Source organism: Leucoraja erinacea, chromosome 29 (genome assembly GCF_028641065.1).
Source record: "Leucoraja erinacea ecotype New England chromosome 29, Leri_hhj_1, whole genome shotgun sequence".
Taxonomy (NCBI): Eukaryota; Metazoa; Chordata; class Chondrichthyes; order Rajiformes; family Rajidae; genus Leucoraja; species Leucoraja erinaceus.
Window position 1 is genome coordinate 26,184,950 of NC_073405.1, and position 26,190 is coordinate 26,211,139.

The window sequence follows — 26,190 nt, forward strand, 5'->3', positions numbered from 1 at the left end:
GCTGGAGAAAGACAACCTCTGGAGAAACACTCACACCACTTTCCACATTTGCACATTATTCCCAAATTATTCGCAGGATTACATAGTGACAGTGAACGCTCACAATTTCACAGAACATAGAACAATACAGCACAAGAACAGGCCTTTCGGCCCATAATGCATACACGACCATCTCTTATCAGTCTGAAGAAGGGTCTCGGCCCAAAAAATCACCCATTCCTTCTCTCCAGAGATGCTGCTTGTCCCGCTGATTTACTGCAGAATTTTGTGTCACTCTCTTATCTGGTCAAGTCAAGTTTATTTGTCACATACACATACAAGATGTGCAGTGAAATTAAAGTGGCAATGCCTGCGGATTGTGCAAAAACAACAAAACAACAGAACAGAACAGAATCAGTATTTACATTTTAGGAAAGAAAAAATGAAAGAAAAACAAATGTTGCTGAACAAGATGCTTTCTACAGCCCCAGACTAGAAGCACTGAAGGATCCTCAAAGAGACTCTGAATTTCCTCATCTGCCTGAGGTGGTAAAGGCACTGCCTTGCCTTACTAATCAGTGCGGCAGTGTGTGTTGTCCATGTCAGATCCTCTGTGATGTGGACTCCCAGGTATTTAAAGCTGCTCACCCTATCCACAGTAGTCCCATTTATCTCCAGTGGCGTGTACGTCCTCGGATGTTGAGCCCTTTCAAAGTCCACAATCAACTCCTTTGTTTTTGTGACATTCAAGAGGAGGCTGTTGTCCTGACACCAGAGTGCCAGGTCAGCCACCTCCTCCCGGTAGGCCTTCTCATCGTTATCGGAGATCAGGCCCACCACCACAGTGTCATCAGAAAACTTGATGATGGAGTTGGAGCTGAACCTGGCCGCACAGTCATGTGTGTACAGGGAGTACAGTAGGGGGCTGAAGACGCAACCCTGGGGGGATCCTGTGTTTGGGGTGAGGGGGTTGGAGGTATGTCTCCCCATCTTGACCACCTGGGGCCTGGCGGTGAGAAAGTCCAGGACACAGGCACACAGGGGAGTGTTAAGCCCCAGTTCCAGCAGCTTCTCAGCAAGTCTGGTGGGGACTACCTGCACCTAATACATATCCCTCCATTCCCTGCATATCCATATGCCTATCCAAAGGCCTTTTCAATGCGACTATGGTACCTGCCTCAACTATCAACTCTGGCACCATGTTCCAGGCACTCACCACCCTTTGTGTAAAAATAAAATGCCCGACACATCTCCTTTAAACTTTGTCCCTCTCACCTTAAAGCTATTAATTCACATCTTTATTGCTTCAAATTTCAAACTAACTTTACCTGATGGACACGTCTAACATTCTGATTCCCCTACGTAGACTGAGGAAATTCTGGCAATTCCAAAACATTTTCCCTCAAGGTTACCTAATGAACCTGACAGGTGTCACAGATGGTTTTGTTCAATTAATGATTCTTAATTCCTCAGTTCCACATTACCATCAGTGCCTTCTCTGAATCATTCTCTGGTACAAGTTCTAACTTGGTAGGCCGAGTAAGTGGAACAATCAGGTGACTGCAGATGGGAAAGGCATTTGGTCGGAGCCTGTTACTGGAATTTGGGTTCTTAATGGCTTTCATGCTTGTATCGTGCATTTTCTATTGTTTTAAGTACATTTGGGAAAGCTGAACAGGATTGCAAACTGCAAGTTGCAGATAAAGTGGAGGGAACAAAGTGAACACTTTTAGCCATGAAGACACAAGTAATTGCAGATGCTGGAATCTTGAGCAAAACATTAAGTGCGAGAGGAATTGGGGCAGCACAGTGGCGCAGCGGTAGAGTTGCTGCCTTACAGCGCCAGAGCCCTGGGCTCGATCCAGACTGCAGGTGCTGTCTGTATGAAGTTTGTACGTTCTCCCTGTGACCCTAGGGTTTTCTCTGGTGCTGGAGTATCTCAGTGTTGTCAGGCAGCATTCCTGGAGAGTCTGGATTGGTGATGATTCAGGTCCAGGCCCTTGCTCAGACTGACTGAAGTGCGAGGCCCCACCAAGTTAAGTCTCAGATAACCATTTCACCACTCCTTCCCACATCTCCCTCCAATATGTTCCTCACCACCTCACCAGCCACACAATCCTGGCCATGGCCGCCAACCCCCCACTCACGAACTTCCCCCCCCCCCCCCCCCCCCCCCCCCCCTTCCTATTGCCCCGACAACGTCAGAGTGCCTCCCATAAGAACCTCTGACTGGACCAGCGACTGCCCGTTCTACCCAATCGAAGCCCTGATCACCATCTCCCCAACATATTACCTCTTACACCCACTCCCACCGCCCCCTGACCATTGGCTGGGACCCATTCCTGACCCTTAAATGGAGGTCAATGGACCTCAAACTGCTTTGGATGATTAGCGCCAGTTATGTTTGTTCACACAAAGTGAGTAGCGTTAAGTGTGTTGATTACAGTACCCCAAACCGATATTAAGCCAAGATCATAGTTTAGTGTGATTAGAAATGTGCATGGACTTCATCAAAATAAATGTGGGGTTTTCAGAACATTTTATATTTTATGATATGTGGGGTTAGTTCACTAATACCTAAAAGCAATTTAGATCAAATACGATACGATTTTGATTTCTAAAGTGTATACGCGTACGACTTTTAAAAGACGTTGGATAGAAAGAGTTTAAAAGACTATGAGCCAAATGCAGGCAAATATGATAGCTATTAGTCCTATATGCCTTATTGGGTTAGTCCTAGATATCTCTATCTCATGTTAATTGAGAGCATGCAAGCAATCCATGTTTATCATTAATGATGGACACAAAATGCTGGAGTAACACAGCTAGTCAGGCAGCATCTCTGGAGAAAATCAATGGGTGACGTTTGGGGTCAAGACCCTTCTTCGGGTCCTTGCCAAATCTGGCCAACACTCACCTCTTGCTTGGGAGGCCTTAAAGAACGATTAGGCCCCATACAACATGGATGTCCTTTCCAAGGGCTTCTCAATGTAACACAGTGAAGACAGCTGACAATACCTGTGGTTATGGCACCGACTAATATTCTGGAGACCTGGGCTCTGGAGAAACGAGTTCAAATCCTTCGAGGCCAATGTGTTTATATATTTAATCATTCAATCAATATGTAATAAAAAACAACACATCAATAAATAGTGTCCTTTTAAATAAACCCATCATTACTTGGCCTACACAAGAATCGAGATGTAACAATGTTTAACACTCTATGGCCATTCTTAGTTTTAGGTTAGTTTCATTTATTATTGGGGTACAGTGAAAAGCTTTTGTTTGCGTGCTATCCAGGCACATAAAGCAATATGCATGAATACAAGCAAGCCATGCGCAGTGCGTTAGGGTTAGTGCAAATCAATAGGCCACAGAGCTATTGGGAGCGCAGTCAATTGGGCCTTGAAACCAATGGCTCCTCTTGACATTATTTACTTCACATTTTATTGAATTCAATTCAAGTAATCAAATATTATTTCTTGAGTCATGGAGCCATGCAGCTGAAAACAGGCCCTTGGGCCCAATTTGCCCGTGCCAACTAACGTCCCATCTACACTAGTCCCACCCACCTGCCTGCATTTTCCCCATATCCCTGTAAACCTGTCCTATCCATGTACCTGTCTCAATGTTTCTTTAACGTTGTGATAGGAGCTACCTCAACTACCTCCTCTGGCAGCTCGTTCCGTACCCCTACCATTCTTTGTCTAAAAACGTTGCCCCTTAGGTCCTTATTAAATCTTCCCCCTTTACCTTAAACCCATGTCCTCTAGTTCTTGATTCCCCCTACCCTGGGTAAATGACTGTGCATTTATCTATCCATGTACCCATCTAAATGTTTCTAGGCTATATCCTATGTCGGAATATAATAATTCTGTATTGATGGGATGGTGTGCTTTTGATTAATTGATGATGGACAATGACATTCCTGATTATATTTTCTGTCTGCAGCGTTAATAAATGGCAAGAATCATTACGTGATTAATGGGAACTGGGTCATAGACTGGCCTGGTGAATATGACATTGCCGGCACTAAGATACAGTACAAACGTTCAGCCGGAAACCAGGAGTCCATTGAGGCTGCTGGACCCACAGCAGAAGATCTCCATGTGATGGTACAAATCTTCATGTAAAAATTACACTGTTGTTTGCATGTCCGAGTCACTCTTTGTGCAACTTCCATGATTTGCTCGGCTCCTGTTAGTACCCATTAAGTTCACTGTAGTTCTTTAAGAAAATAAATGGTATTTCCTTTCCTTATGAGCCTTTATGTGATTTAGTTTAGCTTAGTTTAGTTTAGTTTAGTTTAGTTTAGTTTAGTTTAGTTTAGTTTAGTTTAGAGATACAGCTTGGAAACAGGCCCTTCGGCCCACCAACTTTCACACCAACCAGCAATCTCCTGTACACTAGTTCTTTCTTACGCGAGCCAATTACAGAAGCCAATTAACCTACAAACCAGCACGTCTTTGGAATGTGGGAGGAAACGATAGCACCCAGAGAAAATCCACACGGTCACAGAGAGAATGTGAAAACTCCGTACAGACAGCACCTATAGTCAGGATCGAAACTGGCGATATAAGGTAGCAACTCTACTGCTGCACCACTTCAGAGCCGCTCTTAGCTGCAACCTCAGGTGGTGGGAGTTAGGTCTGGACAATAAATGCAGGATTAAAGCCCTGTCCCACGGTACAAATTCATTCCAAGAGCTCTCCCGAGTTTGCCCTGATTCGAACTCAGAGATTTACGGTAATGGCCACTCGTCGGTACTCAGGGCTCTCGTGGACATTTTTCAACATGTTGAAAAATCTTCACGGGACTTCCTGTGCTTACCTGCCGTTAGCGAGTCTTCCCGAGTACGTGCCGTTAGCGTTACGAGTTGCTAAGAGACGTCCCCGAGCTCCGACGTACCGGCTACGTTCATTCTCCGTGCTTACCACGAGTTTAACTCTCGGGAGAGCTCTTGGAATGAATTTGTTCCATGGGACAGGGCTATTAATCAGTGAGGTCTGTAACATAATGAAAAAACTTGCTCAATGGTGAAGTAAGCGTTGTGATTGTTGCAGGTAGAATTGCAGTAAATTCTTTATCATTCTGAGGTAGCTCGCTGCATTGGGCCAATCTATTTTTAATTCCACCAACAAATGCTCCTCAACTCGGCCTGAGTTCTAAAATTACTCGTTTGCTGTCGTCACAAACTTACATTCAAAAATGAATTGTGAGTCTGACATGTTTACTCAAAGTTGATGTTCTCTAAAGTAGAAGATTTGGCACTAAACCAATTCCACTTCAGTAGGTAAAAAGCAGAAAGTTTCTCAGCAGACATTATCTATTAAACCACATTTAGTCAGTAGTTTCACAATCTTTCCAGGAGCACGGACCCAATCTGTTCATTATAACAAAATCACAAGCACCTGTATAAAGAATGTGTATGTGATCTTTTTACTAAAAATGGACAACTTAAATTGATCAGAGCTTTTCCCGCATTGTCCCTCCCCTATTTCAATCAGTCTGAAGAAGGCTCCCGACTAAAAAAATGTCCCCTGCAATGAACAGTGGGTCAGGCAGCATCTCTGGAGAAAATGAACAGGTGACGTTTTGGGTCAGAACCCTTCTTCAGACTGATTCCAACCCAAAACATCACCTGTTCCTTTTCTCCAGAGGTGTTGCCTGACCCGCTGAGTTGCTCCAGTACTTTGTGTCTGTCATCGGTATAAACCAGCATTTGCAGTTCCTACCCACACGATTATTGTTGATGTCAATGGTCCTAATGTTATTGATACTGGGATTGTGGTGCAAAAATAGCACAGTTGGGTTATCTAAGATCTGAAGACTGAAGATGTAAAGGTCCCTGGCTCGATCCTGGGTTTCAGCAAATCCTTTAAGCATGGCACAGCGACAGAATTGCTGCCTTATAGCACCAGAGCCCCCTGCTCAATGCTGACTACAGGTGCTATCTGAATGGAGTTTGTACGTTCTCCCTGTGCCCACATTGGTTTTCTCCTGGTGCTCTGGTTTCCTCCCACATTCCAAAGACATACAGGTTTGCAGGTTAATTGGCTTTGGTAAATTGTAAATTGTCTCTAGTGTGTAGGATAGTGCTGGTATATGGGGTGATCACTAGTCAGCGTGGACTCGGTGGGCTGAAGGGCTTGTTTCCGTACTGCATCTCTAATGTTTAAAGTTTAATATACCCACAGCTGTCGATATAACAGTTCACACAGCACTATTGGCTTTTCATAGAGTCATACAGAGTGGAAACAGGCCTTTTGGCCCAACTTGCCCACACCGACCAACATGTCCCGTTTACACTAGTCCCGCCTGCCTGTATTTGGCCCATATCGCTCTAAACCTGTCCTAGCCATGTAACTGTCTAAATGTTTCTTTAACGTTGTGATAGTACCTACCTCTACTACCTCCTCTGGCAGCTCGTTCCATACACCCACCACCTTTGTGAAAATGTTACCCCTCAGATTCCTAATAAATCTTTCCCCCTTAACAAAAAACCTATGTCCTCTGCTTCTAGATACCCCTGTTCTGGTCAAGAGACTTTGTGCATTTACCCAATCTATTCCTTTACTGATTTTGTACAACTTCATAAGATCACTCCTCATCCTTCTGCGCTCCAAGGAATGGAGTCCCAGCCTGCTCAACCTCTCCCTGTAGCTCAGACCCTCGATCTCTGGCAACATCCTTGTATCTGTACACAAATTATATCCCAGCTGCTGCTATATCCATCTATAAACTGCTTAATGTAGACACACTGGTTTAAAAAGATGCAAGGTGCTGCAGTTACTCAGCAGGTCAGGCAGCATCTCTGGAGGAGAGTAATTGGTGACATCTCAGGTCCAAATCATCACCTAACCATGTCCTCCAGAGATGCTGCCTGACCCGCTGAGTTACTCCAGCACATTGAATAAGCTGCTTAAGATGTTTAAGGACCTGACCACCTAACTTAAGATACATTTTAATTTTTAAACTTTGGTAATCTTTTTGTAATAAAACTGATAATTTAAAATTGAAGAGCATAAAAATTAAAATTATAAAATATTGAAAACTAGTTTTTCACTTTGTTGAGGTGCAGTTACAGTAAAAAAAAAAGCTCTGGTTATTAATAGGTGCTCTATAAATGTCAAGGTTTGTATCTTCTTACTGCTTTACATAATGTGTCTTTAGCTGGTATTTTAAGTTGTCCTTGAATTGTTCAAGAGACATTGATGAAATTACAGGTGAATAAAATGAAAAATAATTCCACCAAATTTTTTTAATTTTTTTAATAATTTCAAAATAGACTTTATTCAGGTAATAAATATGTACAATACCTGAACCATGCAAAAAATTCATCCGACATTTTCGGAGGCTATACATAATTGTTCAATATAGTCCACATACATTGCTCAAGTTTCACAAATTTGTCCCCCACCTTTGCCACTCATGTGGCCCACTGGCGTGGAATCCCTTCCCTTATTTTGAGGGGCGTCTTAAACCACACCCTGCCCCCCATGACCAGCAGCGGAAGGACCCAATACAAAAAGATACACAAACCAAACCAACACAACCCATCACACAAACCAACCTCCCTTCCGTTGACTCCATTTATACCTCACGCTGCCTCGGCACAGCCAGTAGCATAATCATGGACATGTCACACCCTGGTCACTCCCTCTTCTCCCCTCTCCCATCAGGCGAATGGTATAGAAGTGGGAAAACGCACACCCCCAGATTCAGGGACAGTTTCAACCCAGCTGTTATCAGACAACTAACACAACCAGTGAGCTGCCCTGAACCTCTTTGATGACCCTCGGACTATCCTTGATCGGACTTTGCTGGCTTTATCTTGCACTAAACGTTATTCCTTTATCGTGTATCTATACGCTGTAAATGGCTCGATTGTAATCATGTGTTGTCTTTTCGCTAACATGCAACAAAAGCTTTTCACTGTACCTCAGTGCGTGTGACAAATAAACTAAACTAAACTAAAGATGGGAGGTATTAGGACGTCAAAAGGTCACTTGTGTTGCAGGTTCTACTTCGAGAGGCAACCTCGGGAATTGAGTACGAGTTCTGGCTTCCTAATGAGAGCTACGGTCATTACCAAGATGGTCACAGTCCGCTGAGACAACCTGAGCCCGCTGTGATAGAAGCTGGTCTTCCTCTGAGTTACCTGCCCTGGGCACAAACCACCACAGCCGTCACTACCACCACCACCACCACCACCAGAAGACCAGCCGTTTACCCTGGTAGGTAGCCAGCCTTTGCTGAAATCAGCGCTGTTGCTCAGTTGTAGCTTTCCTGTTTCAGGTGCAGGTGGAGATGACCAGGTTCTTGATTAATAAGGGTATGAATGAGTATGGGGGAGGAGGTAGGAGGATAGGGTTGAGAGGGAGAAATAGATCAACCATGGTCGAATGGCAGACCAGACTCTTTAGACGTTAGAGATGCAGCGTGGAAATAAGGATCTTTAAACTGTAACATTAATTGTTTTGCGTTCTGCAAATGTTGCCTGACCTGCTGAATGTTTCCAGCGTTTTGGGGTTTTTGTTTCTGAATGGCGGAGCAGGACAGGAGCAGCTGGCACCACTGGCACGAGAGAACACGGCAAGGCCCAGGTTCGATGCTGACTATGGGCGCTGTCTGTACGGAGTTTGTGTGTTCTCCCCGTGACCACGTGGGTTTTCTCCAGGAGCTCCGCTTTCCTTTGGAGGAAAGACGTACAGGTTTGTGGGTTAATTGGCTCGGTGAAATGGTCAATTGTCCCGAGTGTGTGTAGGATAGTATCAGTGTGTGGTGATCATTGGTCAGTGTAGACTTGTGGGCCGAAGGCCGTGTTTCCGCACCATATCTCTAAACTAGGGCGGGCGCAGTGGCGCAGAGGTGGAGTTGCTGCCTTATGCCGCTTGCAACGCCGGAGACCCGGGTTCGATCCCAACTATGGGTGCTGTCTGTACGGTGTTTGTATGTTCACCCTGTGACCTGCGTGGGTTTTAACCGGGAGCTACGGTTTCCTCAGGAGGAAAGACGTACGGGTTTGTGGGTTAATTGGCTTGGTATAATTACAAATTGTCCCGAGTACGTGTAGTATAGTGTCAGTGAGTGGGGATTGTTGGTCAGCACAGACTCGTGGGCCGAAGGGCCAGTTTCCGCGCTGTATCTCCAAACTAAACTAAAGTAAATTAAACCTGTTTAAGTTCCCCACAAAATGGCACAGCAGCCTGATTTGGAAAGATATCACTTCATGGTCTTATGTTTAGTTTAGAGAAGCATGGTGGAAACAGGCCCTTCAGCCCAGCAGGTCCATGCCGAACATGGATAATGAGTCCACAACGGTTCTACTGTATGTTATCCCATTTTATCATCTGCTCCCTGCAGACTCGGGGCAATTTACAGAGGCCAATTAACTGACAAACCCGCACGTCTATGGGATGTGGAAGGAAACCATCGAACCCGAAGGAAACCCACGTGGTCATAGGGAAAACATGGTTGACACAGATATTGAGGGCCAAAGACCCTGTTCCTGTGCTGTACTGTTCTAAGTTCCCTTTGAAGGGCTGTTTGACTCAGGCAACTGAATCATCCCACCACAACCAGAGAGCAGTGCTGAACTACTATCTACTTCTGATGTCCCTCGGACTATCCTTGATCGGACTTTGCAGGCTTTACCTTGCAACTTATCGTGTATCTATACGCTGTAAATGGATTGATTGTAATCATGTCTTGTCCTTATGCTGACTGGTTAGCACGCAACAAAAAGCTTTTCTCTGTACCTCGGTACACGTGACAATAAACTAAACTGAAGCTGAAAGCCCTGATCCTATTGATGCCGTTATTCTTTACGGATTCATTTAATTGAGACAAAGCATTACAGTTCAGTTCAGTTTAGTTCATTATTGTCATGTGTACCGAGGTACCGTGAAAAGACTTTGGTTTGCGTGCCATCCAGTCAGAGAAAAGTCTATATATGATTACAATCAAGATAAAAGATAAAGGGGTCAATATTCAGTGCAAGATATAACATTGGAGTCTGATAAAGTCCGATTAAAGATAGTTCAGAGGTCACCAATGAGGTAGATGGGGGGGTCAGGACCACACTCTAGCTGATGAGGGGACCGTTCTGTTGCCTGATAACAGCTGGGAAGAAACTGCTCCTGATAGGAAGGGGGGGGGGGGGGGGGGGGGGGGGAGAAGGGGGAGTTACTGGGGTGAGACAGGACCTCGATTATGCTGGTGGGCTTGCCGAGGCAGCGTGAAGCTGGGAAGAAACTGTTCCTGCATTGGGAGGTGTGAGTTTTCTAACATCTGTACCTCTTGCCTGACGGGGTAGAGGTGAAGTGACCATGTTGCTGACCAAAACACGTGAATTTATGTGTTTTTTCTCTTTCCCACCCTACCCCCCCCCCCCCCCCCCCCCCCCTCCCACCACTCCACTTCCATTCAGGCTCCATGTACCCCACGCAACGATCACAAGCCCGGCCTCACCAAGATGCTCGTTTTCAAAATGTGTTGCCAAGACAAGACACATCGCCCGACCTGCCCAGTAAGTACAGATGCCGAGAACACTGAATGAGGCAGGCCAGAGGGGGAGGCCTTGTGTATTGTACTCAACATGTCCCACTCTTAGATGAGGATGGATATCTCAGCTCACTGAGAGAGAACCACCAGGCTAAGCTGTCAGTACTTAGAGTCATAGGGTCACTCAGCACGAAAACAGGCCCTTTGGCCCAGCTGTCCCATACTGACCAAGGTGCCCCATCTAGTTTAGTTTAGTTTCCCGAAAATCTTTTTGTTGCGTGCTATCCATTCAGCAGAAAGACAATACATGATTACAGTCGAGCCATCTACAGTGTATAGATACATAAAAAAGGGAATGATATTTGGTGCGAAGTAAAGCCAATAAAGTCCGATCAAGGATAGTCCGAGGTTCACCAATGAAGTGTAGAGCGGTTCACGACTGCTCTCTGGTTGTGGTAGGATGATTCAGTTGCCTGATAACAGTTGGGAAGAAACTGTCCCTGAATCTGGAGGTGTGTGTGTCTTCACACTTCCATACATTTTGCCTGGTCTGAGAGGGGAGAAGAGGGAGTGGCCGCGGGGCGACTCGTCCTTGATTATGCTGCTGGCCTTGCCGAGGCATCATCAGGTATAAATGGAGTCAATGGAAGGGAGGTTGGTTTGTGTGATGGTCTGGGCTGCGTCCACAATTCGCTGCAATTTCTTGTGGTTTTGGATGGAGCTGTTCCCAAACCAAGGCGTGGTGCATCCCGATAAAATGCTCTATTTGATGCATCTGTGGAAGATGAGAAAAAAACACCAGGCTATGCTGTCAGTACTTAGTCATACAGAAACAGGCCCTTTGGCCCAGCTTGCCCATACCGACCTAGGTGCCCCATCTACACTAGTCCACCTGCCCGCATTTAGCCCATATCCCTCTCAAGCTTGCCTATATTATATATGTTATAGTTTCTCCCTAGCAACTTATTTCATATACCCACCATCCTACGTGTGAAAAGGTTGCCCTAAGATCGCAGTTAAATCTTTCTTCTCTCACCTTAATCCTACTCTGGGGAAAAGACTGTTCATCTAACCTGCTGATTCCCCTCATAAACATACACCTTTATAAGATCACCGCTCATCCTCCTACACTCTAGAATACAGTCCCAGTCTGCCCAACCTCTCCTTATATCTCAGCCACTCAAGTCCTGGCAACATGCTTAAAAAGGGATACTTATATCATGGATATAATACAGCTCTGTAGAACTTTGGTGCTGATGTTGGTGCCAAGAATACTGATGGAGACAGATATGATAGTGGCATTTGGATAGGCGCATGGACATGCAGGGATGTAGATCATGTGTAGACAGGTAAGAGTTGGTTTTGGCATCATGTTCAGCATAGACATTGCGGAATGAGGGACTGTTCCTGTGCTGTGTTCTAATGTATACCTAATATCCTGATAGATAAATGGGACCATAGATAATAACTCACAAGGTCAGTGATAGTTTTGTTGGTTCCAACAGATGCAAATGTCTTCTCGTAATGTATTCCCTGGGGGATTACTAAAGTACCTCACAGGCAACAGTCCAGCCAAATACTTTAGCATCTGCAGTCGTGAAACAGATTTAAAAGCCCCCCTATATTTGGTATCACTATAAACCAGACTTTATAGTGGCGATACAAGAAATCGTGGATGTTCGATTCTTCAGCAAAGCATGAAATGCCGGAGGAACTCAGCGGGTCAGGCAGCATCTGTGGAGGAAATGGACGGGCAACATTTCAGCTTGGGACCCTTCGTCAGACTGATTACAGCCTTGGGAGGAAAGCTGGAAAAGAGTGGTAGGGATGGGACAAAACCTGGCTCGTGATAGTGCATGAAGGAACTGCAGATACTGGTTCAAACTGAAGAGTGACACAAAATGCTGGAGTAACTCAGCGGGACAGGCAGCATCTCCAGAGAGAAGGAATGGGCGACGTTTCGGGTCAAGACGCTTCTTCAGACTGATCATCAGTCAGTAGAAGGGTCCCGATGTGGGGGATTCCTACAGGAGAACCACACTCGTCTCCAGAGAGGCTGCCTGAGTTCCGCCAGCATTTTGTATCTATCCTGGCAAGAGATAGGTGGATACAGGTGAGGGGGGGGGGGGGGGGGGGGGGGGGGGGGGGGGGGGGGGGGTAATATAGAACAGTACAGCACAGTAGCTGCCTCATCAGCCCATAATGTTTGTGCTGAACGCATTGCCCAGCTGAACTGATCACAGCCGCGCGCACATGATCCATATCCCTCTGTTCCCTGTAGTTTCATGTGCCTATCCAATAGCCCCTTATATAACACCACCATTGTATCTGGCTCCACCATAACCCCAGGCTATGCGTTCCAGGCCCCCACCTCTTATTTAATTGGCGGGTGGGTGGGTGACCAACAAAGGCTAGAGATGAAAAGGACACAAAGGTTTATCGAATAAGGAATGCAGAAGAGAGAAGGGGATATGTGGAAACGGGCAAGAGTGGGGGTGGGAGGGGGGGGGGGGGAGGTTTGGAGGCAAAGAGGGGTATAATTAGTGGGAGAGATGGTTGTTCGCTAGGGTCTGGCAGGGCTCTGGAGAGAGGGTTTGTGGGGAGGAGCACTACTTAAGATTGGAGAATTCAGTGGTCACACCATTGTGTTGTAAGCTACCCGTGAAATATGAAGTGTTTCTGTTCCAGTTTGCAAGTGGCAATGGAGGAGGCCAAGGGGAGAAAGGTCAGTGTGGGAGTGGGCAGAGGAGTTAAAATGGTTAATAGTTTATACTGTTTGAGATGTTTTTACCAGGATCTGCAGTTTCTCGTGTCTCAACAAATATTTCTCTGTTCCTTTCTTTAAGAACCAGCAAGCATAGGTTTAAGGTGAGGGGAAAAGATTCAATAGGAAGCTAAGGAGTAAACTTTTCATGCAAAGGGTGGTAGATGTATGGATCGAGCTGCCAGAGGAGGTAGTTGAGGCAGGGACTATGGCAATATTTGAGGAGCTAGTGAACAGGTACATGGATAGGACTGGTTTAGAGGGGTCTGGGCCAAATGCAGGCAGGTGGGACTAGTGTAGATGGGACATGTTGGTCATTGTGGGCAAGTTGGGCTGAAGGGCCTGTTTCCACACTGTACCACTCTATGTTTGAGACGTAACATTGTGGAGAGAAATGTGCTGTTTGACTCACATGTTCATAAGTGATAGGAGCAGAATTAGGCTATTCGGCCCATCAATCATAAACTGTGCTGTGCTGCTGTTGGGGTGGTCTCTGTGCTGGTGATGATTCCCTCCTTGAACATTTAGATAGACATACCAAAGATGAGACGGGATGGGGAAATAAGCTCTGTGTGACTGAAGCTCCCCTCTAGCTGATCCAGGAATAGCGTGGTAGGTGGTGAGGTGATGGTGAGATTCACCTCAATGAAATTAGGAGGCCAATTTCCCCCCCCCCGAAAACAAATTTTTCGGACAGGAAAATGAAGCATTTGTGGGATGTGCAAAAGAATTTCACTGTGCTGTCCAGACTTGACAATAAAGAACCATTGAACTTGCAAACCCCACATAGGCAGCACCCGAGGTCAGGATCGAACCTGGGTGTGTGTGTGAAAGATCTCACATTGTGTCCTTAATTTGATGGGACGAACATGTGTGTATGTATATATAATCTCACATTGAATGTACATTTTAAGAATCGTGACTAATCTCATGTTCCTGTATGCTGCTGTCCACCTTGCCCCTGCCTTTAATTGTACAGTGGTTTGCCCTCACAAGTGTTGCTTTAGCCATGGTCCTGATGGATCCATTGTGGTGAGAACTAGTGAGCCGTGGGGCTGTTTATGTTGCTGTGTGGAGTTATATCACTACAGGGCTGTCGTGGGAGCTAGAGCAGCCATTTTGTTTCAAGCCAAACACACATATTCCCTATTACCCCTGTTGTAGGGAGGAACTGCAGATGCTGGTTTAAACTGAAGATAGACACAAAATGCTGGAGTAATTCAGCGAGACAGGCAGCATCTCTGGATAGAAGGATTTGGGTGACGTTTTGAGTCGAGACCCTTCTTCAGACTGGGTTTACCCACCATACCCCTACTCCCCAATTGTCCAGAAAGAGGAGACTAAATTACTCTTACAGCTTTCTTCCCCCCCCCCCCCCCCCCCCCCCCCCCCCCCCCCCCCCCCCCCCCCCCCTGCAATCAGTCTGAAGAAGGGTCCCATCCTGAATCATCACCTGTCCATGTTTTCCAGAGATGCTGCCTGTCCTGCTGAGTTACTCCAGCACTTTGTGTCTTTCCAGGCTAGAGATGCAGTGCGGAAACAGGCCCTTTGACCCATCGAGTCCGCACCGACCAGCAATCCCCGCACATTAAAACTATCCGACACACATTAGGGACAATTTTTATATTTATACCAATCCACCTACAAACCTGTACATCTTCGGAGAGTGGGAGAAAATCGAAGTTCTCAGAGAAAACCCACATAGCTCACGGGGAGAACGTACAAAATCCGTACAGACCAGCACCCGTAGCCAGGATCGAACCCATGTCTCTAGCGCTGTAAGCACTTTAAGGCAGCAACTCTACCGATGTGCCGTCGTGCCGCGAGTGAAAAGACCGCTGACGTAATTTAGCACAAGCTCCATACTTTGTGGTTATGAAGAGATGCATAACCAATGTAAAAGAAACACTGTTTAATCAGGCAGATACTGTTCCTAATCTAAAACCAAATCAATCTGTCTGCTTTAGAACTGTGTGGTTTGGGTAGAGTGTAACCTGATAAAATCTCACCAGCAGTAACACGCTCAAATCTTTTCCCAACAGTCAAAACACATTCCTCAGTCTGTCGCCTTTGAAAGCTTCCTGTCAGCCACTGAACTGTTAACATCTAGAAAGAGATAACATGAAGATTAAAACTCCTGTTGTTTCCCTGCTCTGCCGCTCTCTCTCTCATACCCAGCGCCCCACGATGGGTCCAGGACTGGATGGGGAAAGAGACTGGATGTTTGAATTTTGATCAAAGTACTGGAGGAATTTAGTAGATTAGGCACGTCTGTGTTTAGTTTAGTTTAATTTGGAGATACAGCACGGAAGCAGGTCCTTCGACCCACCGAGTTCGTGCCGACCAGCGATCACCGTGCGTGCCCACTAGTACTGTCCTGCACACTCGGGACAATTTACAATCTTCACCAAAGCCAATTAACCCACAAACCTGTCTGTCTTTGGAGGAAACTGGAGCACCGGGGCAAAACCCATGCTGGTCATGGGGAGAACGTGCAAACTCCATACAGACAGCACCCGTAGTCAGGATCGAACCCGGGTCTCTGGCGCTGTAAGGCAGCAACTCTACCGCTACACAGATTATTTTATCGCGGCATCATATTTGACGCAAACATTGAGAGCCGAAGGGCCTGTTCCTTAAGGCAGAGATAGATAGATTCAAGTTCAAGTTCAAGTGAGATTATTGTCATGTGTCCCTGATAGGACAATGAAATTCTTGCTTTGCTTCAGCACACAGAACATAGTAGGCATTTACTACAAAACAGATCAGTGTGTCCATATACCATAATATAAATATATACACACATGAATAAATAAACTGATAAAGTGCAAATAACAGATAATGGGTTATTAATAATCAGAGTTTTGTCCGAGCCAGGTTTAATAGCCTAATGGCTATTAGTATGGGTGTCAGGGAATATGGGGAGAAAGCAGGAAAATGGGGATAAAAGGGAGAGATAGATCAGCCATGATTGAATGGCGGAGTAGACTTGATGGGCCGAATGGCCTAATTCTACTCCTATCTCTTACAGAATTTATGAACTTCTTTCCCAATTAATATGTTCCTCTGCAAAGCCTCATCAGAGCTGACCAAACACAGAGTGCATTTCTATTCTGTTTGATATGTCCCCCTCCTTCTGCTATCGGGAATGAAAGAAATCAGAACTTGTGCAAACAAGGTTGATTTTCTGGCAGTCGATAACGATCCCACCCTCCCCCTTTCAGCAACAAGAAGAAAGATTTAATGATTTAATGTCTGAGCTGAAGCTCCCCCTGATAGCTGGAAGCATCAGGCAACGTGTCGGACAAGACTAAGACAAACAGGTCTGACTCACTGAAATAATTGCTGTCTGCCTTTGATCTAGGTTACTGTCGAAGGTGTAAGAAGTCAAAAGGAAAATCTCAAAGGATTCAACAGTACTGCCAGAAAGATTTTGGTAAGACTTCAATAAGGCCGTGACTTTAAAAGTAACAGGACCCAATTATAAATGATATACATTCTTTTCTGGACCTTTACTGAGAAATGGGTTTAGATTTGGGATGGAATTAAAGAATTGCAAGTTGTTTTTTTCTCTTTAAAGCAAAGGTCATCATTATTGAGTGAAGTTACTGATCTCAGAAAGTGCTCTTGCTCAAAGGATGCAGGAATTACAGAGTTTCACTGCTGTATACTTGTCTTGAATGTGCTCATTGCTCCCTTGCTTACTGTTGTAACACACGGTCTTGAACCAACTTTCTATTTTTCCACTTAAATAGTTGGACACAGAGTATAGGCTCCTAGTTTAGTTTAGTCCAGTTTGGTTAGTTTAGTGTTTTTATTATCACGTGTATGGAGTTACAGTCTGCATGCTGAAAAAGCAGGAACGGGGTACTGATTTTGGATGATCAGCCATGATCATATGGAATGGCGGTGCTGGCTCGAAGGGCCGAAGAGCCAAATGGCCTACTCCTGCACCTATTTCCTATGTTTTCCATGAGCACATACAGTAGATCCTCTTCTGGAACACCATGCAGAGAGTTGCCACGCTTCGTTTAGTTTAGTGATACATTGCGGAAACAGGCCCTTTGGCCCTCCGAGTCCACGCCGACCAGCGATCACCCTGTACGCTGACACTATCCTGCACACCAGGAACAATTTACTAATTTTACCTCAACCAATTCACTTTTGCATCACCCGCTGAGTTTCTGCAGCATTTGTGTCCACCTTAGATTTTCCAGCATCTGCAGTTCCTTCCTAAATCTACAACCCTGTACGCCTTTGGAGTGTGGGAGGAAACCGGAGGACCCAAGGAAATCCCACATGGTCACAGGGAGAACGTACAAACTCCATACAGACAGCACCCGTAGTCAGGATTAAACCCGGGTCTCTGGCGCTGCAAGGCAGCAATTCTACCACTGTGCCACTTTCTGACACCACTTTGCAACAAAGGGTGGCACAGTGGTGCAACTTAGTGAAGCTGCTGCCTCACAGCGCCCGGGACCCGGGTTCGATCCTGACCTTGGGTGATATCTATGTGGAGTTTGCATATTCTCCTCATGACTGCGTGGGTTTGCTCCAGCTGCTCTGATTTCCTCCCACATCCCAAAGGTTTTGTAGGTTAATTAACTTCTGTAAATTGCCCCTAGTGTGTAGGGAATGGATGTGAAAGTGGGATAGTATAGAATTATTGCGGAAGGGTGATCGATGGTCAGTGTGGACTCAATGGGCCGAAGGGCCTGTTTCTGCACCGTATCTCTAAACCAAACTAAAACTGGAATTGACCATCAAAGGTTAGTGTAAATCATTGACTGGCAGATTGCCAGGTTTGGATTTGATGTTTTCAGCAGCTGACTCCCAGTTAACTCGTTATATGTGGATTTTCTCCCTTTCCCCACCTTCACCCAGTGTCATCTGTTTAATTTAACACAGTGGAAACATTTAACAGCTTATTAATATAACCACGGCCATTGATTCTGTTCTTAACCCTTGGCATCCGGCCATTTAGAAAGGGCTGGTGCAAATGACGGAACATAAAGGAATTAACAGCATGAGTGGTGGGGAAAACATGTTTTTATACCCAGGATGGTTTTGTACTTTCCAAAACATGAGGCAAATGGCACATGTACTGAACAAAGAGTGGACAGGAACTTCTGGAATAGATATGATGTCTGCTCACCCAAAGCTGAGCTGCTGATATCAGTGTTCAAGAAGGAACTGCAGATGCTGGAAGATCGAAGGTACACAAAATTGCTGGAGAAACTCAGCGTGCGCAGCAGCATCTATGGAGCAAAGGAAATAGGCGACGTTTCGGGCCGAAACCCTTCTTCAGACTGAAGAATGGTTTAGGCCCGAAACGTCGCCTATTTCCTTCGCTCCATAGATGCTGCTGCACATGCTGAGTTTCGCCAGCAATTTTGTGTACCTGCTGATATCAGTTATTATCTGCCCACTACAACAGAGAGTCATAGAGTGATACAGCATGGAAACAAGCCCTTCAGCCCAACTTGCCCACACCTATCCAAGCTACACTAGTCCCACCTGCCCGCGTACCGCCAATATTTCTCCAAACCGGTCCTATCCATTTACTTGTCTAACTGTTTCTTAAATGTTGGGATAGTTCCAGCCTCAACTACCTCATCCGGTAGCTTGTTCCTTACAACCACCACCCTTTGTGTGAAAAAATTACCCCTCAGATTCCTATTAAATCGTTTCCCCCTTCACCTTAAACCTATGTCCTCTGGTCCTCGATTCACATACTCTGGGCAAGAGATTGTGCATCTACCTGATCTATTCCTCTCATGATTGTATACAACTTAAGGTCACCCCTCATCCTCCTGTGTTCCAGGGAATAGAGTCCCAGCCTACTCAACCTCTCCCTATAGCTCAGACCCTCTAGTCCTGTCAACATCCTCGTAAATCTTCTCTGTACCCTTTCCAGTTTGACAACATCTTTCCTATAACACGGTGCCCAGAACTGAACACAATACTCTAAATGTGGTCTCACCAACGTCTTATACAACTACAACATGACCTCCCAACATCTATACTCAATACTCTGACTGATGAAGACCAATGTGCCAAAAGCCTTTTTGACCACCTTATCTACCTGCGACTCGATCTTCAAGGAACCATGCACCTGCATTCCTAGATCCCTCTGCTCTACAACACTCCCTAGAGCCCAGCCATTCACTGTGTAGGTGCTGCCCATGTTAGACGTCCCAAAATGCAACACTACACATATCTCTGTATTAAGTTCCATCAACCATTCCTCAGCCCACCTGGCCAATCGATCAGGATCTTGTTGTAATTTTTCACAACCACTATCTGCAAAACCACCCACTTTTGTATCATCAGCAAACTCGCTAACCTTGCCATGTGTGTTCTTATCCAAATCATTGATGCAAATGACAAACAGTAACGGGCCCAGTAATCACAGGCCTCCAGTCCGAGAAGCAACCTTCCACCATCACCCTCTACTTCCATCCATGAAGCCAATTTTCTATCCATTCAGCTATCTCGCCTTGGATCCCATGTGATCTAACCTTCCAAAGATCAGTCTCTTGTCCCTTAATGTACACCCCCCCCCCCCCCCGGGTCTCAGGAAAGAACAGCAGTACAGTTCGGGCAGCACAGTGGCACAGCGGTAGAGCTACTGCCTTACAGCGCCAGAGACCCAGGTTCAATACTAACTATGGGTGCGTGTCCGTATGTAGTTTGTACATTCTCCCTGTGACCAGTGTGGGCTTTCTCTGAGATCTTTGGTTACCTCCTAAACTCCAAAGACGTACAGTTTTGTAAGTTAATTGGCTTTGTATAAATGTAAAATTGTCCATAGTGTGTGTAGAATAATGTAAATCTGGGGGAATCGCTGGTTGGGGCAGATCCATTGGGCCGAAGGGGCTGTTTCCGCTCTGTATCTCTTAAATTGTATCTCTTATCTCTGTCTCTGTCTCTCTCTCTGTCTGTCTCTCTGTCTCTCTCTCTGCGTCTCTCTGTGTCTCTTTCTCTCTCTCTTTCCCTCCCTGTCTCTGTCTCTCTCTCTGTCTCCGTGTCTCTCTCTCTGTCTCTCTCTCTCTCTCTCTCTCTCTCTCTGTCTGTGTGTGCGTGTGTGTGTCTCTCTTTCACTCTCTCTGTTTGTCTCTCTCTCTGGCTCACTCTCTTTCTGACAGAGAGAGAGACAGAGAGAGAGAGAGAGACAGAGATTTCCAGAGGATAGTTGTCTCTCTCTGCCTCTCTCTCTCTCTCTCTCTCTCTCTCTCAATTTCAATTTTCAATTTCAATTTAAAAACTTTATTGGCATGATAAAAAATACATTGTTATATTGCCAAAGTATAAAACATGGCATACATATTTAAAATGCATAAGTATAAATACAAGTGTACAGTGCATGGATAGATATGTCCCTGTACATAAACTTGCAATAGGCCTATAGCCCTTTATTGATTGCTACACGTTCTTGCAGCTATAAGCAGTACAACACAATAGCAAGTTTAGCAATTCAATATTAATTTCTTAGTGTCAGTTAATGTCAATTAGTGTGTGCGTACTCTCTCTCTCTCTCTGCCTCTCTTTCTCTCTCTGACACTCTCGGACTCCCTCTCTGACTCTCTCTATCTCTCTCTCTCTGACTCTCTCTCAATTCAATTTTACAATTCAATTTAAAAACTTTATTGGCATGATAAAAACATTGTTATATTGCCAATGGACAATGCAGTTGTTCATTTTTCATTCTTTATACGAGGTACAGCTCTCTGCCTCTCTCTATCTCTCTCTCTCTCTGTCTCTCTGTCTCTGACTCACTCTCTTTCTGTCTGTCTCTCTGTCTCTCTCTCTCTCTCTCTCTCTCCATTCCTTCTCCCTCCCACTTTTTGTAGATGCAACAGAGGACAAATGTATACCCCATTGTATTTGGATAGGCAAGGATAGAAATCAATACTGGTACTCCCTCACACATATGGGTTACGTTCCATAAACGCTTGCATAAGTCAGATTTTACTAAAGGCAGAATTGCCTGGAGTTTATATGTAAATGTATATATACACGTACTATACTGTACAGCAGACACTGTATAAAGAATGAAAAATGAGCAACTGCATTGTCCAGCATTTGCTGTGACCTTTAATAGGAATAAATAATTTTAAATGATTTAATGAATTTTAATGGCAAATACAGTACATTCTTTAGAAATAAGAAATTTAAAATTATTCCAAAAATTGTACAGTAAGGGCAGGGACCGTAATAACATCATCCAAGCTTGAGCGATGTTTTAAATTGTGGTGGATAATAAACATTAGTTGCTAGGTGAGGAAAGAGACCAGCTTCAGTTTAGTTTATTGTCACGTGTACCGAGGTACAGTGAAAAGCTTTTGTTGCGCGCTAACCAGTCAGCAGAAAGACAATACATGATTACAATCGAGTGCATGGATATCTGATAAGGGAATAACTTATAATGCAAGGTAAAGCCAGTAAAATCCGATCAAGGATAGACCGGGGGTCACCAATGAGGTCGGCAGTAGTTCAGGTCTGCTCTGGTTGTAGTAGGATGATTCAGTTGCCTGATAACAGCTGGGAAGTAACAGTCCCTGAATCTTGAGGAGTGCGTTTTCAAACTTATATACCTTTTGCCTGATGGGAGAGGGGAGAAAAGGGAGTGGCCGGGGTGAGACTTGCAGCAGACAAAAAAAATCAATAGGACAAGAAAATGTTTACAGAAAAACTATGAGCGACGCACGAGATGGGAATAGCATAGACGCCGATGAGAAGACGTGTGAAAGAGAGGGGGAGAGTATCCATGAGAACAGCTGATTCGCTTGTACAAATGGCTGTATGCTTCGGCAGTAGCGCACTGCTACTGTAACGTACATTTTCGCACAGTTTGGAAATTCAGCAGTGGGCTTAGAGAATTGCTTACGTAAGTGCGAGTTCACTCAAGTAAGTCGCACGTGGCTTAAGGTGAGGAATGTCTGTAGTCAAGAAAGCTGTAACAAATATAAACTAATGAATAATGAGCCAACCTGTTTTGAAGATAGACACAAAATGCTGGAGTAACACAGCGGGACAGGCAGCGTCTCTGCAGAGAAGGAATGGGTGAGGTTTCGGGGCGAGACCTTTCCTCAGACTGGGTGTCAAGGATTATGGAGAGAAGGCAGGAAAATGGGATTAGGAGGCAGGGATCGGCCATGATTGAATGGCGGTGTAGACTCGATGGGCCAAATGTCGTAATTCTACTCCTAGAACATGTGAACTGGTTTCGTGAAGGGGGATACGTTGACTAAGACATTTGGAAAATACTAATTTTGAATAAGCTTGTGGGTGCATGAGGGCTCCATTAGCTGCTATGTTGGGTATCAGATTGATGTCACATTCTGCTACTAAACGAATACTGCCGGATGAGTCAGGTCTGTTTTCCTGGCAAAACAAGATGTTAACCTGGGAGGTTACGAAAGGGAATATGAGAATAATTTTAAAATGCTTAAAAAAACATTGACTTTATTCCACGAAAGTGATGGGGCATGTTGAGAGAGTGGTTAGTCAAGCATGTTGGGTCTTAGGCTTTGGGAATAGAGACACAATCTTCAAAAGCAGAGACGTTCTACTGAAGATAGACACAAAGGCTAGAGAAATTCAACGGATAGGGCAGCATCTCCGGAGAAAAGGATTAGGTGATGTTTCGGGTCAAGACCCTTCTTCAGACTGAGAGTCAGGGGCGAGGGAAACGAGGATTATGAAAAGGTACATAGAACAAATTAATGAAATAATGCAAAAAGACAGATCAGATCAGATCAGGGAAAGATGATCAAGGAAAGGTGGAGCCGCTATGGTCCACAGTAATACAATCTTAAACAGCGGGGCAACAGTGAAACTAGCCGAGCCTGTGTAAAATGTTAGTTAGTCACAGATAGATTATTCCACCCAACTCTGATCACCATTGGCAGGGATACTGGAAACATTCACCAGAATGGTTGCTGTGACAACATTTTCAGCTGAAATATAAGACTAGAGAAGCTGAGGACGTTCTCTATGGAGTAGAGAAGATTTTGAGAGGAGAGGTAAAGGATCATGGCACGGTGAGAAGAGATAAATAAAAAAAGCTTTGAAGGTAGACAAAAATGCCGGAGAAACTCAGCGGGTGAGGCAGCATCAATGGAGCGAAGGAATAGGTGACGTTTCGGGTCTAGATCCTTGTTCAAACTGAGATTTAAAAAGCTTCAATCAGCTGAGGTTTCAATGACCAGGGCATGCATGCATCTATCTATCTATCTATCTATCTATCTATCTATCTATCTATCTATCTATCTATCTATCTATCTATCTATCTCTCTATCTCTCTATCTCTATCTCTATCTCTATCTATCTATCTATCTATCTATCTATCTATCTATCTATCTATCTATCTATCTATCTATCTATCTATCTATCTATCTATCTATCTATCGCTGATGCTTGTTAAAACTGAAAATAGACACAAAATGCTGGAGTAACTCAGCGGGACAGGCAGCATCTCTGGAAATAAGGAAAGGGTGACGTTAAAATGAGTGACATTTCGGGTCGAGACTCTTCTTCGGTCTAAGTCAAGGGTCCCCTGACTCTCGGTCTGAAGAAGGGTCTCGACCTGAAACGTCACCCATTCCTTCTCTCCAGAGATGCTGCCTGTCCCGCTGAGTTATTCAAGCATTTTGCACACATATACAACGTTGTGTATACTCTGATTTCCTTTTCTCACCAGTTTTCCGCGGAAGGATCCTCGGGAAGAGAGTGGTGGGGTCGGAGACGCGATACGACGTACAAGTCAAGGAAACGTACAAGAACCTGTACCCAATCGTCCACCGGGAGTATGTGTGGGTGCCAAACGCTTGCGACTGCCCCTACATCCTGGTGAAACGAGAGTACATCATGATGGCAAGGAGGCACGTGAACTTTGAGCAGACTCTGAACCGAATCCTCCTGGAACACAATAGCTTTGTGAGGCTCTGGCAACCCAGGGAAGACTTGATGATGCGAGGCCTGGACAAATATTGCCAGCGCTACTCGTAGAGGGGACATTCCTCACGCACGTGGGATTACAACCCAATGCTTTACCTGCTCGTACATCGAAAGAGCTCTCGACACTATGTAAGGAAACTATATCAATTTATCAATCACACTTAACCAGCCACTCGAAGCCTATGTCACGTATTTCTTTCTCAGCCGCCAACTGCGGTCGTTGGAAGATGTTATTCAATGATGGGCCGAGGCCAAAATGTGTCGCACTGATTATTGGACGTGAGTTCGACTTCCTGCGTTACTCTGTCCCAAATGAAATGAAACAAAGTAAGTCTTCAGGTTGGAAGGAGCGGTCTGAAGATGTCTGAACTTTATATGTGGTCAGTTTTGAACAAGAGTACTGGGTCGATGCAAGGAATGTTCTCTATGATGAACCATTCAATATGCACTGCACCATCACACACGTGATTAGTGATAACGGCAGAAGCTGTATGGTCAAGGAAGCAGCCAACCCAATATAACGCTGGTGACTGGAGCACAATAGTAGTAATACTGCTGAAACTCAAAGTAATGCACTTAATTATTTAACCCGAGGTACTGTATTTGACACATCCATTCTCTGAAGGATGCTGCCATCTTTGGACGGTTTTGCATTTAGCGATCACTGGTCTACAGTGCCTGACCTGTTCTGAATTTTGGGTGTTGTGTTGGGACATTCCCCCTATTTCAATTATTTAAGTACACGTATCATCTATCTCACTAGTATAAAGAGGCTAATCACTTTGCATGGTACGTGACGTATCTAAGCATCAAAGACTTTAAAGAAAATATTTTATTGTACGCCCTGGCATTAAAATTGTCAAGTATTAATGACCTTAACACATTTCACCTCTGACTTTCACGTATATTCAGCCACTGAAACATATTTAATGTCATCTACAAGCAAGGACTATAAAATGCCAAAAGGTTCCTATTATCTTATATAGCATATCTTTCACAACAAGCTCAAAGACGTGCATCTACACATGTCTCTAATGGAAGTTTAACAAGAGGAATCAAAAGTTGTGAATTAAAATAACCATTAAAGAAATAATTTGTGATGGCTGCGCAAATGATTTATTTTACAATTATTTGAGTTTCTTCATAAACCCTTTGACTTTTCTGTATTCTTAACCAGAAATGGATGCCGCCCAGTCTAGAAACAAAAGCAGGTAGGTCATTTGTGGAGTGATGGTGTCAAATGCTTTTTTTCCCGTGGATTGTCACCTTTTCGTGGTGGAGACGTTGTGTGGTCCTGAGATCCTGAGAGCGATGCCGTCTGGAGCTGTGCTCCTGGCAGGGTCACCCATGGCAGCAGGGGCGGGAAACCTGGGGGGGGGGGGGGGGGGGGCAGAGGGGACACGTCCCCCCCATGTTTTGAGAGGTGGGCGACATCCCCGCCAGGTTAACCTGCCTGGGCTTGCGGGAAATATGGCCAGCGAGGAGAAGCAGCGCTGGTATCCCATCAGTCCAGACAGGGCTGTAGTTAACCCGGTGAGACAGGCACATTTAGTGCTGGATTGAGCCTCCGAAGCCTCGCGCGTGTGTGTGTGAGTGAGCGCATGCGCGCGCGGCCGCCAAAAAATTGTGTCCCCCGTCCCCTCCATGTTTTGATAGTAAGTTCCGCTCTTGCATAGCTTGTATGGTCAAGTGGGAGGTCTCTGACAAAGCAATCCAACCAAGACCTCAACGGTGGAACAGGGGAGGATGATGGCTGACTTTAGTGGAGAAGGCGAATGAAGGCTGCAGCAGAAATGGGTCCCTGGTAGTCTTGCATTCCATGCTATTGGATTCTGACCCAGATCTGTCAAGGACCGTGTGGTGGCTGCCTGAGCACCAGTCTCCCCACGTTAAACAAAGTCACGCACAGGCGTCCACCATGCGAGGACAGTCATACTCGTTTCGATTGACCGCCGATGATGAACATGGTGATGCATTGC

The 26,190-nt window shown here is 45.2% G+C and overlaps 1 protein-coding gene across 1 annotated transcript in view; it reads left to right on the forward strand.

Moving 5' to 3' along the window:
* Positions 1–25,328, forward strand: part of adamtsl5 (ADAMTS like 5) — a 151,543-nt gene extending 126,215 nt beyond the window's left edge. The window contains exons 9-13 of the mRNA XM_055658933.1: positions 3,931–4,094; positions 8,000–8,216; positions 10,412–10,510; positions 16,614–16,685; positions 23,955–25,328. Coding sequence (XP_055514908.1) covers positions 3,931–4,094; positions 8,000–8,216; positions 10,412–10,510; positions 16,614–16,685; positions 23,955–24,262 — 860 coding nt within the window. The 3' untranslated portion in view covers positions 24,263–25,328. The remainder of the gene's footprint in view (positions 1–3,930; positions 4,095–7,999; positions 8,217–10,411; positions 10,511–16,613; positions 16,686–23,954) is intronic.
* The last annotated feature ends 862 nt before the right edge of the window (positions 25,329–26,190 follow it).